The sequence below is a fragment of the Schistocerca nitens genome, chromosome 9 (genome assembly GCF_023898315.1).
Source record: "Schistocerca nitens isolate TAMUIC-IGC-003100 chromosome 9, iqSchNite1.1, whole genome shotgun sequence".
Lineage (NCBI taxonomy): Eukaryota > Metazoa > Arthropoda > Insecta > Orthoptera > Acrididae > Schistocerca > Schistocerca nitens.
In genome coordinates, this window is record NC_064622.1 from 301,657,240 (window position 1) to 301,671,651 (window position 14,412).

Sequence of the window (14,412 nt, forward strand, 5' to 3'; positions counted from 1 at the left end):
TGCCGAAAGTTAGTAAGTACACTTTCTCTTTTGTTTGTGCCTGTGTTGCTATTTGGTGCATTGTCTCCTTTACTCCTAAACTTGTTAAATTCTGCCAAGACTTTCCTTACTACATAATAAACATCATCTACCAGTAATGGTGAGCTGCACATCCTTTCAGTGCTGAGATGCCATAACATTAAGTGAACACAGAACCAGTTTTCTGTTACCTGTTTTTTACTCCCCCCCCCCCCCCCAAAAAAAAACCCACGAGTGCTCCAGTCCTTAATTTCACACAAGTACTAACTGATCAGCCAGAACATTATCCTACCCACATTTGCCACAGATAGCAGCGACAAAATGCCGTGGCATGGATGCAATGGGGCCTTGTTAGGTTGATGGAGGTAGCTGGCACCACATCTGCATACAAAAGTCACCCAATTCCATAAATTTTGAGGGGGGGGGGGGGGGCAGGATAGAGGGTGGGGGCAGAGGCAATGAGCTCTGACACCACAATCAATCCCTTCCCAGACGTGTCCCATCGGGTTCAGATCTGGTGACTTGGAGGCCCAGCACATCAATTTAAACTTGCCACTGTGTTCCTCGAACCACTCCTGGCTTTATGACATGATGCATTATCTCGCTGAAAAATTCCACTGCTGTTCATGATCGTCTTGAAGGGGTGTACATGGTCTGCAACCGTACTCCTTGCCCATCATGGTACCCTGCACGAGCTCCACTGGATCCATGGATATCATTGTGAATGTTTCGCAGAGCGTAAGGGAGCTGCTGCCAGGTCGTTTCCATCCCACAGTACTGGTGTCAAGGAACGGTTGCCCTGGAAGACAACAGATTTACGCCATCCCATCAACATAATGAAGAAGGTATTATGATTCATCAGAGCATGCAACACTCTGCCACTGTGCCAACGTCCAGTGCCAATTGTCATGTGCTCATTTCAGTCTTAGTTGCCAATGTCATGGTGTTAACAATTGCACATGTATGGGTCATGAGCTGCAGACACTCACCATTAGGAGTGTTCGGTGCACTGTGTGTTTGCACTAACTTTTACTCTGCCCAGCATTAGTTTGATGATAATTTCACAACAGTTCACTGCCTGTCCTGTTTTACCAGTCTAAGCAAACTATGACATATGACATCTCTAATGAGGACTGGCCACATAATCCCAAGACATCTGGACATGGTTTCACCACATGTTGAAGACACTCACAATTGCACTCCTCGAACACGCAACAAGTCGTACGGTTTCCAAATTACTCGTGCTGAGCCTCTGGGCCATCACAATCTGTCCTTGGTCAAACTCAGATAGTTCGTGTGCCTCCCTCATTCTACACATGGATGCGCACTCACTGACACTACATGCACCGAGCTTGTGTCTGACTAGCAGCAGGCTATTATCACCCGGATGGGTTTATATTGATAGTAGGTCAGTGGTCGTATGTTCTGGCTGATAAGTGTCTATCTTTCCACTGAAATATTTTTTCTGTTTACAGGATGATCTATCCTTTTACAAAATATGAACTTTTGCGGTATGGACAGAATACCATGCTGCTAAGGGCATTTGGTCACAGTGTTCCTGGAGGCATGCAGCTGATGACAAAGCCAACCTGCAAACCATGCCACATGTTATGTCTACATGTGGCAAGGTTCTCATAATGACTTGTTGATACAGCATTGTGCCAACTGACAGTGCATGCTTTTGCCACCAGACAGCCAAACAAACTGACACTGGGACATTATTTATATGTCCCATTCGTGCCATTAGGTAGTTTGCAGTCAGATTCCATAATTTGATGGTTTCCATGCTGCTGGAGGCTCAAGCATCTGCTGGACAGCTGTCGTCGTCGTCATCATCATCAGCCCATCACTCATGCACCAAAATCTGGAGTTTCAGATGCCTTGCCATCGCCATGTCTGCTCTTTTGCCCAGTGCTGCAGACAACACCAAATAGCAGTACCCAAGCCATGTGGGGTGTCACCGCCAGCCACTGCCTCAGCACTACCACTGTCACTGTCTCAGCACTACCGCTGTTTCAGCACAGTGTATCATGACCACTCACAAATATGCTGCTGCCCCACCTCACTCTTCACTTACACACTGCAAGCTCTATCAAGCACAGATGCTATGATCTGAAGGACTGGTACCCTAGCCTCAGCTGACTGCTGGTGCTACTCAGCACCTTATGAGTAGGCTTATGTAACCTACAGAGGTGGCTGCTACCAGTATGAAGACATCGGTTGGTGCCAAGCTGCACCCAACAGAGAAAGACACACATCTGTAATGTCATTAGTTCTTTGTGTACAGCTCACGTAATATATGGTGCTTATGGGAAATAAGAATGTGATGGATGAAATATTACGTCATTCCAGTTACAATGATTTTACATGGCGTCCGTTTTTATGGCTCTTCGAAACATCTGTGAAATCTGCAGGCTTTGTACTTACTACTGTGACTGCCAGATGGCAGTAACTGTATCATTTGTTATTTTTTGAAACCTTTGTTATTTTCTCTTGCTTTGGTGGTGGTGTTATGTGATGTTTGAGTTCTCTCTGTTTGGTGTGCTTTCGCATTCAAAATGTGCAGTGGAGAGGAGCAATTTTTGGAAAAAATTGTTAAAAAGTACTTGATAAGCTACAGGTGATGAAAACAAAATATATGATGATGATTCAGATTACACCATCTGAAAAGAGTAATACTTATAGACTTTTTGAAGACAAGTTGTTGCATACATTTATCGTATTGTTTTCACTGATTGTTTTGTTATGAAGGATTCTCCTGAATGTACATCAGAAAATGAAACTGAGTTTATAAGTCCAGTGAATGTAATGTTGAACTGTGTATATCATCTCGTTTCAATTTGGATCACACAGTACTCCACTATGAATGTTAAATTTTGCTTTGGTCATGTGTTTTGTGTGTTTTGTGTGCTTTTTTACATATAAATTGGTTGTAAAAGAAATTAACACAGAACTATCACATGTTTACATACGTATTTGGATATTAAGATTCGTTTTCAACTATTTTTTTGCGATGATTACTACTAAAATGAAGTTTCATCTATGTATTCAGATTTAACACTAGCAATACTAAAAGGAGTGGCTATAAATTAGAATGTCCAGTAAAATTAAAAATGTTTTCAAATTCCATCTACATACTTGTACACAGAGTTATAACTTCCAAAAAAAAGGCAGCCACAAGTATTGGCAGTCACCTACGAGACCAGCACTCCAAGTGTTAACAAAAATTATGGGCTATTTTCATGTAATGTGTATTTCCTTTGCTCTCAATTTATTCTTCAGTCAGAATAAAGAAATTCCATTTTGAAAGTTAAGTAAATTTAATTTTCTTGAGTATGACTGCGCGGATTTCATGTGAGTGAATATACATACATACCAATTATTAGAAATTCACAGATCCTAATTATAGTTGACATTACAGCACGTAACTATTTCACAATATAAAATGTTTTTCTTAGTTTTAAAATGAGATTTTTTGAATATATTTCTTTGCAAGGTCTCAAAAAACTTTCAATTTCCTGGCATGCACTTTACCCCTATATTACAAGGTCTGCCCATGAAGTGTAAATGAAATATATTTTCACCTAATACACATAGTTCAAAAAGCATTAATATGCATTTTCCTATATTTGAAGTTCACTGCAAAATTACAGAAACATTTCGGTTTCCAGGAATGTGTTTTACCACTAGACTATGAAGCCCACCCATAAAATATAAATGAAAAATACTGTAATCTAATATGTTATTTTGAAACGCAAGAATATGGCTTTACATGCCCTATTTTCCCCAGAGTTGAAATTCTGTGCCAGGTCATTTGGAGTGCTCTGTCATTCTCTGCTTCCATATCATAACACAGGCCTCGCACTTCTCATAATTTTGGTGTTCTGTGTTAATGCCACTTATCCTAACCCACCTTTCTGAGAGTGTCAAATTAAATCTATGTGTGACCTCAACTACCAGAACTTCATCTATGAATGTAAAGTGACCTCTACATTAGGCAACATAAAAATGCTGACCTGAGCAAGCAAAACTTTATTTATGAATGTAGGATGACCCTGTATTTTTCAAATCATAAATTTGGGAAAAAACCTTGTCTTATAGTCGGGTAAATACATTATTTGCATTATATTGTGCTGGTATATTAAACAATAAAGCTGCCCGCAACCAGGACACCAAGGTGAGATTTTCACTCTGCAGCGGAGTGTGCGCTGATATGAAACTTCCTGGCAGATTAAAACTGTGTGCCCGACCGAGACTCGAACTCGGGACCTTTGCCTTTCGCGGGCAAGTGCTCTAGTTCTGCAAGTTTCGCAGGAGAGCTTCTGTAAAGTTTGGAAGGTAGGAGACGAGATACTGGCAGAAGTAAAGCTGTGAGTACCGGGCATGAGTCATGCTTCCGTAGCTCAGTTGGTAGAGCACTTGCCCGCGAAAGGCAAAGGTCCCGAGTTCGAGTCTCGGTCGGGCACACAGTTTTAATCTGCCAGGAAGATTCAGGACACCAAGGTGTTTTGTAAGGTATAACGTTATTGGAGGTGGCATATCCTTGCCTTCTTTTGAAATTTGAACTGACTTATCCAGCCAGTTACAGGGAAACATTTAATTTAACAGGCACTCTGAATCATGGTGCAATTCAACACTTTTCATGTACGACAATCCCCACCAGAGGTGGATGAAGCAATAAGGGCCAAAACAATCCTAAGATCCACGGAGATCAAACCTCATGCTTCTGTACTGATAATCTGGCATGTATCAATCACTGGAGCAGATTTATTATGAACAAAATCTTGTCTTAAGAATTATCAAAATTGAGGAACAAAAAATTTAGAAATTTCTGAAGAAAATAAAAATGGATTTCAGTACATAGTTATTTCATATTTGGTTGGTTAAGATCATCAATGTGTAACCTTAACAATACTTAACAAATTCATTTTACTTACATCTACGACTAGATCTGCACGCAACTTTTCTAGTAGCTGGAAATCTTGAACCCACATCTGAAGTTCTTCCCATTTCACATCGACCTCTTCATGTAGCATTTTCTCCTCTGAAAGATTTAACAATTCCAATTAAGAAACAACAATTTCCTACTATAGAATAACATACATTCATCTCTAACTTTTTCACAATCAATAAAGTATTAAACATAAACCCTAATCATTAACTAGCAAGTTAACAAACGAAATAATTTTTAAATATGTTATTATACTCCATAGTTACATGATTATTTTATGTTTAGTTACATGCCTCCATCTTTGAAACCATAAATGGTGGTCATATACTGAGATGACAAAAGTCATGGGACAGTGATTTGCACATGTACAACAGATGGGGGCATTATCACATACATGAGGTATTAAAGGGCAGTGCACTGAAAGAGCTGTCATTTGTACTCAGATGATTCATGTGACAAGGCTTCCGGCATGAATTCCATGGGAATAGATGGGCTCTTGGCATGGAATAGTAAGTGTAGCTGGACGCATGGAATATTTCATTTTGAAAATCGTTAGGGTATTCTGTATTCCAAGATCCACAGTGTCAACAGTGTGCCGAGAACACCAACTTTCAGGCACTACAATGCAGTAGCTGTGGGCCTTCACTTAACATCGGGGAACGGTGGGGTTTGCATATAGTTGTCAGTGCTAACAGACAAAAAACACTGTGAAATAATCGCAGAAAGCAATGTAGGATGTATGACGAACAAACGTCGTAAGAGTTGTGATGGAGTGCGATCTCCAAGTTCTTCAGTGCGCAGTAGCTTCTCTAGCCGTTTTGCCTCTGATTGTGACAAACGCGTTATTAATGCGTTTTTAATGGATGCATAACGATCGGTATCCGGTGATGCGGCTAGGATATCTTGTACTTCTGCTGCTAGATCTTCTGTAAGTGCTGCAACCACATAGCTGCACTTAGTTTCATCCGCCGATATTTGTGCGAGGACGAACTGGCTTTCTAACTGGGCAAACCACAATAGAGGATTATGTAACCAGAATGGTGGAGGTTTTATTGTCACCCTGTTAATTGCACTGCTGGCTTCAGGTTGAATTGAGACTGGCGAATCGGTCATTATCGTGCTGAAATGAGCGCGACACGGCTGGCGCAGAAGTTACAAACGAGAACGTTGCGGAACTTCGTTAAACGCTGAAGCCGACGCGGATGTTACGTAGTTCGGCGGGTGTCATCAAATGTGGGTGTTGGAGAAAACAATTCCTTTATTCCCACATACATTTTGCACTAACTGAACACTACACACATGAATGAATTGTGTAGACATGAACAGCACAGTATAACTAACTAAAGCTAAGTCAAAGAATAACTATATCACTGCACGTTAATTAACACTTCACGGAATGTTTATGAAGCACTGTACACTTGTAGGGATCGTTTGTCAGAAATAGGTCACTACAAAGTCAATAATCCCCCATGGTTTCACTGTCATCGATCATACCCCACACAGTTCCAACTTGTCCCCATCAATTTCCAAAACTTTAAGAATACCTTCAAGGACTTCACGTCAATAGTGATGAACACACACACACACACACACACACACACACACACACACACACAAAGTGTGATCAAATCTGTAATGAAACTGCCTGGTGGGCATTTCTTTGCGCCCCCCCCCCCTCCCTCCCCCCCCCCCCCCCCCCCTCCCTGGCAGCCAGCCAGTGGCGGTGCTGGTGCAGAGTATATTTCCCCATGTATGGGTAGAATTTTGGCACAAGTAGCACATGTTTGTTAGGCAACAGAATACAGTGTATTGAGTGAAAGTGTTTCAAGTGAAATGACAAACACAAGTATTCTATTAACCAAAGACTATTCATGTATGATTTGTACATGTGTACAGAATCAGCATATGCTGTAAGGAGATCCTTTCAAGAGGAATTTCCTGATGTTCAAGTTCTTAATTGGAGCACAATTCATCAGTTTATAAATAAATAATAATGAACAGGAAGTGTTCTTGATGTGAAACACAGACAACCATGTACAATATCAACATAAAAAACTCTCAGTAACATTGAGCATGCTCTAGAAATGTCTAGAAAATCAGTTTGACATTTTTCTCAGCAAATGGGAATTTCTTATGGTTGTATTCAAATAGCTACAAAGTTATTGAAGTTACAGACCTGTAAAATAACTGCCATGCATGCACTTAAACAAAGTGACCCTGCAAAAAAGTAGTGGTTTTGTGAATGGATTTTGGACAGGGTTCATGACGACGAAATAGACCCTCACTTAACTTTTTGGACAAATCATAGTTCCACTTCAGTGGCTATGTTAATTCGCTAAGTAAACATTACTGGAGTTTTGAAAAGTCTAACACAATGCGCAAGGCACCCCTGCATGATCAAATATAGGAATGTGGTGCACTATTAGGAAACAATTAGTGGTGAGAGATATTTGGAAAACATTTTGCGGTTCTTTTAGCCAGTTAACTGAGACATAACATGCTTCTGTGACCTTCCAGTAGGACTCCACGTCAGCACACGCAATTCAGCTTCTCATTACAGAAAATTCATGATGTGTTTCAAGATACGGTTAACACTAACAACTTATGGCCTCCTGATTCCCCCAATTTAACCCCCAGCAATTTTCAATTTTTATCTCAAGAGGGGGAGGAGGAGGGGGCATTAAAAGAGGAAGTGTACAAATCAAATCCACACTCTTTAAATAAACTTAAAACTAAAATTTGTCAAGAAACTGCAGCCGTTTTTCTGAGGGAACTGCAATGTGTAATGAGCAACTTCCCAAGCAGGTATCATAAATGCTGCCCTTGCCGGCCAGCCGCTTGCCACAAAGAGGGTTGCGTTAACAACTGATCACCCTGTATAAAGCAGAGTGTATGTGTGTATGTTCGAATCATCTCCCAAACTGCTTGATCATTTTCAATCAAATTTGGCACAGAAACAGCAGGCCGCATAAGTAACTGCACTGTGGTGTTTTATAGCATCCTATTTCCAATAGGAGCGGAGATATGAGCAAATCTTTGTTTTTACTGGCCCCTGGCACATAGGCTGCCCTGCATGATAGGCATGTTGTGTGGGAACAGTGTCAGCCTACTACATCAACCTTCCATGCAGGGCTGCCTATGTGTCATGGGAAAGAATCTGTTTCTAGGCTCCAACATGTAGCTTGCTCTGCATGACAGGCATGTTGTGGGAACACAGCAGGCTGCTTTATTAAACTGTATGCACAGGCTACATGCACTGATCAGTATGACTGGTAACAGGTCAAGGTGGACAGAGGAAGGGATGCACAGAGCAAGGGGAGGGGGAAATTGACAGAGGGGAGGAGGGGAAGATGCATGTAGCAGGTGGAAGGTGTCGAGCAGTGATGGGTAGGTGGAAAAAGAAGACGGGGAGGTGGAGGTGGAATGTGAGAGAGACAGGAGGATATGGTCAGAGGAAGGGGGTGGAGAAAATGGACAAAGAAAAGAGGAGGAGGAGGAGATGAAGACGCAGAAAGTGGGGAGGAGGAGAGAGACAGATAAAGGTGAAAGGATGAGGAAGACAGACAGAGGGAGGAAGAGATGGACACAGAAGAGGAGGAGGAGGAGGAGGTATGTCCGATATACGTGTCGAACACATGCGTGGGCAAAGTCGCGGGGGAATAGCTAGAGTGCACATAAATATCAGTAATTTTTTCTGGAAAACACTATGTTTAAGTCAAATGTTTGATGTCATTTAGCAAATTGCACTGCATATTATTAAATACACTGTTTTCACCTTTTTTACATGTCTGTCTACTGGTTCATGGCTCTTACTTCAACAAGTAATGGTGTGCATAGTATTTTTATTCTTGTATTGACTTTCATGAAATTAAAAGCTAATTGCAAATATGAGAATCATGTGCAGTTTTATACCTTCACGTTTTGTTGTTTGTCGCTTGTACTGTATACGGAAACGGAATGCTTCGAGAACAGATGCCACAACTATTGTGAGGACAATCATTGTTGACAGGTAAAACAGCATGAAGTAGATGCGGCTCCATGGCGATGCAACTGATGCATATCCATTCATTAAAATAAACCAATTATTAACCACAGTCAACTCAAAAAGTGTGACTGAACTTTTCATCAGGTTTTCAAAGGTGTTGAGGTAATAGTACCCCAGTGCAGTGCTTCCATTGGCACTGTACTTGTAGAAGTCTTCCACTGTAGTATTCCTGTAAGAATATCATGCTGTACTTCAGTGACTAACCTTCTGTGAAATTAAATACAGATGCTTAAGCTATAATTTTGCTGATGAGGTGCACGACAGTGCCTCACTTATTGCAAACTTCTCAACTTACACACAGCAATTCCGCATATCATATCCAGCGAAGAGCTCCATTCCAATTATGGCAAAGAAGTAATACAGGACAAGCATGACTATGGCAGTAGAACACATCAGCGGCGTTAGAAGTACGAGCGTGCCAAAAACGTCACGATAACGTTTCTTCAGTTTAAAAAGTCGCAGCAGTCGTAATGGGCGGATGAAAATCAAAACTACCATCCAGGGGAACATGGTCAGAAGTATAACTGCGCATAGTGTAGCCAGAGTAACAGAAAAATCAAATGAATTCCATCCAGAGCTGAAATATTGGGATACACCTAGCCCCAGGATCTTTAACAGCGCCTCTATTAATCCCACTGGAAAAAATAAATAAATATCAATATTCATTTCTTTGGCGCAAAACAATGTTACAAATTGTTTAGTTAACAAACTTGAAATACTTTTGGTCACTAAATGAATGGCAGCAATGAATGTCATTTAAACTTCCAGATGTTAAAAAAATTATGAGACGAGACTGTCAGTTAGAACATACTGGGGTGAATATTTTACACTGTCAATAGACACTCAAGAAAGTACATGTACTACTCTTGCTTTCAGAACAGTTAATTCCTTCACAGAGGAGTCCTCTCTCCTCCCTTAGGATGTAACTAATAGTTCAGAAACCTAGGATATTATGTGTACTTTTATGTGTGCATATTGACAGTATTTGATATTTCCTTCCTGAAGGTAATAGGCAGGAACTCTGACTTATAATTTATTTAGTTTCCTTGAGTGTATTTTCCTTTTGATACAAAACTTGTTTTTTCTTTGGCATGTAATATTTTTAAATATGCATCTGTCTCACATTTATTTATGAACACTTTACACTTCTAAAGTCTGACCGAAAAATAATCAAACGGAAACAAGAATTAACATACTAACACACGAAATTCTTTCAGAAAAAATGAATTAGTAGTTGATGTTTTAATATAAACTTACGGCTTACAAACAGTATCGTATCCCAGGAAGCAGCAAAGGCACATGCTGATTCTTCCAAATCAGTACTTAGCTCAGTAATACGTATTGCCATGGAAATACCGTTACAAATAGTCAAGCCATCTGGAAAGGAACTTCGGCTGTTTAGACAGTTAGTAAAAGATAAGAATCAGATGAACTTTGAAATCATTATAAAATAGTAACAGAAATTAATACCAGCAATGTGATCACAAAGTTTGAACTTCAAATCAAATAATGATGGTTGGATAACATACAGTGAATACAGTGTCCTCATTCATAAATTTGTAACATTTATGTATTCGTATTTTAATAATTTTTGTGGCAGAGAGTTTATCATCAGCTACCAAAAACAGTACATTTCAAACAGGGATATGTTGTTGTTGTGGTGGTGGTGGTAATCAGTTCAAAGACTAATTATAGGGATATAACCACACACTCAATAACATGGAACAATTTCTAGATTTTAGAATTTCCTAAAATTTGAATAAGAATGGGGAATAGAAAGATTCTGTATATTAGAAAATAACAAGGTTCAGACTGGGAGATATTTTCAATAATGAGTTGTTGTCAGGCAGCAAATGAAGCATGATAGATTGATTCTGTGCAAATACATGGTTGTTCTAAATGATGGAATCATTTTCAAAAATTCATACGTATTCAAGTACAAATTCAAAATGAACAAGCTTTATACCAATGAAAAGAAGAACTTTCAAAGTTGTTTGTGGGCAGCGGCGGGTGGGAGGGTGGTGATGGTTTCAGAAGTGGCCGGTAGAGTTCACATGGCAAAAAGGCTGTCACTCCGTTTCACTGTCAGTTGTGAGTGAGATGGCAGCTGTGGAACTGTGTTCTTGAGTTCATAAAAAGTGAGTCACAAACTGCAGTGCAGCAGGCATTTTGTACCAAATTAGGTGTTCAACCACCAACTTCATTTTCCAACAGGATGGAGCTCCACCCCATTGATACTGTGATGTATGAGGCTTTTTGAATGACTCCCTTCCTGAGCGCTAGATCGTTCGCACTATTTCTTATGGGGTTATGTGAGGGAAGCTATTTATGTCCCACCTCTACCAGTCACATTGAATGATCTGCAGAACCAGATAACTGGTGTCGTATACTCAGTAACAGCAGATACGTTTTCGCGTGTGTGAGACGACTTCGGCTACTGTATCAATGTTTGCCATGCAGCCAACGGTGACCACATTGAACATTTATAACATTTATCATATTTCTAATTATTAAATAATTATTACAAATTATTAAATTTATTAAATTGATATCAAACATTATGAAAAAAAAAGACTTTCAAACTTCCTATTTTCATTGGTATAAAGCTTGCTCATTTTTAATTGGTACTTGAATAAATACGAAGTTTTGAAAATGGGTTCATCATTTAGAATAACCCTGTATAAAGAAATAATATGGTGTGTACTGAAACATAAGCAGAGAGGATTGTAGCTCAATGTTATGTAAATATAAAGAAACAATATGGTACCTCTTGTAGATGAAAGCAGAGACATAGGACAGGGGCCACTGTTGCGAAAATGCCTGAATGCTGCTTTTCAATCTGATTTTATGACCAATATTTTATTTCAAAAGTGTTTCTAAGAAAGTGACAGCACGGAAGAAAGAAATTGTTTAACATGTTGAGAGGCATAATAGCGGAAAATATTATGCAGAAAAACTGCTGAAGTTGAGAAAGGTACAGAGAAAAATCAAATGCAGATATTCTTCATTTAAGGAACAAAATGATTAAATGCAAGGCCCTGTTGAACACAAAGATTATTAAAAGGTGTATTTTTGATGTAGGTATAGATTTAAGAATCTAAAAATTCATATTTGCTACAAAGAGACAAGAAATAAATTGCATGAGACATAACCACCTGAGAATTAACAATGGTCGTAGCAGTTCATTAATCAATTAATTAATTTGTTCATTCACACATTGTATTTGTTGTGATCCATGCCTCCCACAACAATGGAGGTGTGTGTATCTTACAATTCCTTACTGTCAAACAATAGTCAATGTGGATCTAACAAAGAAATAATAAAATCAACTCTCAGTTATTGAAGGGAATGAATTATCTGTTAACTCTGGTAAGTATGTACTCTGAGGGCACCTGAGTACAATGATGTCTTCTATACTTAGTGGATATTGCATCTACCAGGAGGGTGTGGCAGTCATACTGCTTGTTGTGTTGCTATAGAAGCTCCTTGGGCTCAAGTGTTCTGACATGGAAGAGCACTAAACTACTTGGCATCTACCATCATCGAAAATGTTAAAGAAGAAAAATTGAATGGCAAGGAAATGCAGAGGTGGTTCAATGTTTGGATCAAGAGGAAAGACAATTGGTTGCTGTTTGGTGATATTTAGAGAAGACCAATGAAAAATATATTTTGAACGGTTATCTGAGATAAAGGAATTGTGTATCAAACAAATGAATTAGGTAAAAATGGCAGTATTGATTATGTGTTTACTGTACACTGATCAGCCAAAACATTATGACCACTGCCCACCGTGTCATGGATGCTGCCTGTCAGCATTGTGGGAATGTGATGCTGTAACAGAAGTACGTAAGTGGAGCAGGCACGAACAAGGGATCACCCTAGCAAAGATATGGACTGCAAATGGGGAAATCCATTAGATAAGCAACTTTGACAAAGGGCAGATTATTATTGCGCAGAGCCTGTGAACGATTATAACAAACAGCAAAGCTGGTCGAATGTTCATGTGCTACTGTCATGAGCATCTAGGCAAAGAGGTGGAAGGACAGTGAATATACCGTTACGCACTAAATGGTTGGACATCCACATCTCTTCACAGAATGTAGGGTTCAGAGGCTTGCCTGCTCTATGAAGTTCGATAGGCATCCCCTTCATTGTACTTTCTTGAACATGGAGCTCCACAGCAGACCACCCCTAAGTGTTTACATGATGACCCAGCAATGTCATCTATTACAATTGCATTGGGTGTGGGATCTTCGGGATTCAACCATCCGTCAACGGAAATGTGTCAGCTCTTCAGATGAAACACATTTTTGCCACACTAGGTTGATGATCATCTCCACAAACACCATCTGGGTTGTTTTTGGGAAGGAGACCAGACAGCGAGGTCATCGGTCTCATCGGATTAGGGAAGGACGGGGAAGGAAGTCGGCCGTGCCCTTTGAAAGGAACCATCCCGGCATTTGCCTGGAGCGATTTAGGGAAATCGCGGAAAACCTAAATCAGGATGGCCGGACGCGGGATTGAACCGTCGTCCTCCCGAATGCGAGTCCAGTGTTTAACCACTGCGCCACCTCGCTCGGTACACAAACACCATCATCGAGATGAATGGCGGCTCGAAACGCGCAGCTCACCACAGACGCAAGCTGATGAGAGCAGTATTTTGCTATGAGAGATATTCTCCTGTGCTTGCATAGGACCTGTGGTAGTTATCAAAGACAGGCTGACAGCTGCAGACCATCTGCATCCCTTCACACTTGATGTCTTGTCCGACGATGATGTCTTGGAGCCAGAACTATGGTACAGTGATTTGAGGAGCATTATAGTGAACTCACGTTGATGTCTCAGTGACCAAATTTGCCTAATGTAAGCCCTATGGAACCTATCTCTGTCGCTATCAGGCACCATCCTCATGTACAGAAATCAGCAGCCCATTATTGATGTGAATTACATGACCTCTGCATAGATGTCTAAAGCCACATACCTCCACAAACCTACCTACAAACTATCGGATCCCTGATACGCAGACTTAGTGATGGATTTCATTGCAACTGAGAGTTACAGGAAATGAAGTTCATGTTTGTGCTCTTTAAAATTGTGGCAAACTGCAATTTGTGTACATAAATACCTATTATTACATATAAAAATCAGACAAGTTTGAGTAAGACTTGTGCTCTGAGAGTTCCATACAAACTTAATTATGTACATAGATGATAATTTTCATGTGGCTGAATGGCATGGTGCAAGTCTTTCCACTGGATGCCACTTCAGTGACTTGTGTGTCCCTAACCAACCACAGTTATACAACTGACAAACCTGAACCACACACTGGGAAGCGAAGGCTAGGTTAAAACAAGACTGAAGTATCCATGGTTCAACTGAGATTTGATCCAATGACCTC

At 40.2% G+C, this 14,412-nt stretch overlaps 1 protein-coding gene across 1 annotated transcript in view; it reads right to left on the reverse strand.

The window, feature by feature from the left end:
• The window catches only part of LOC126203196 (two pore channel protein 1-like), a 74,932-nt gene that overhangs the window by 21,036 nt on the left and 39,484 nt on the right, over window positions 1–14,412 (reverse strand). Inside the window, exons 9-12 of the mRNA XM_049937440.1 lie at window positions 10,272–10,391; window positions 9,310–9,649; window positions 8,882–9,183; window positions 4,956–5,062 (exon numbers count right to left, since the gene is read on the reverse strand). Of these exons, the coding sequence (XP_049793397.1) occupies window positions 4,956–5,062; window positions 8,882–9,183; window positions 9,310–9,649; window positions 10,272–10,391 (869 nt within the window). The remainder of the gene's footprint in view (window positions 1–4,955; window positions 5,063–8,881; window positions 9,184–9,309; window positions 9,650–10,271; window positions 10,392–14,412) is intronic.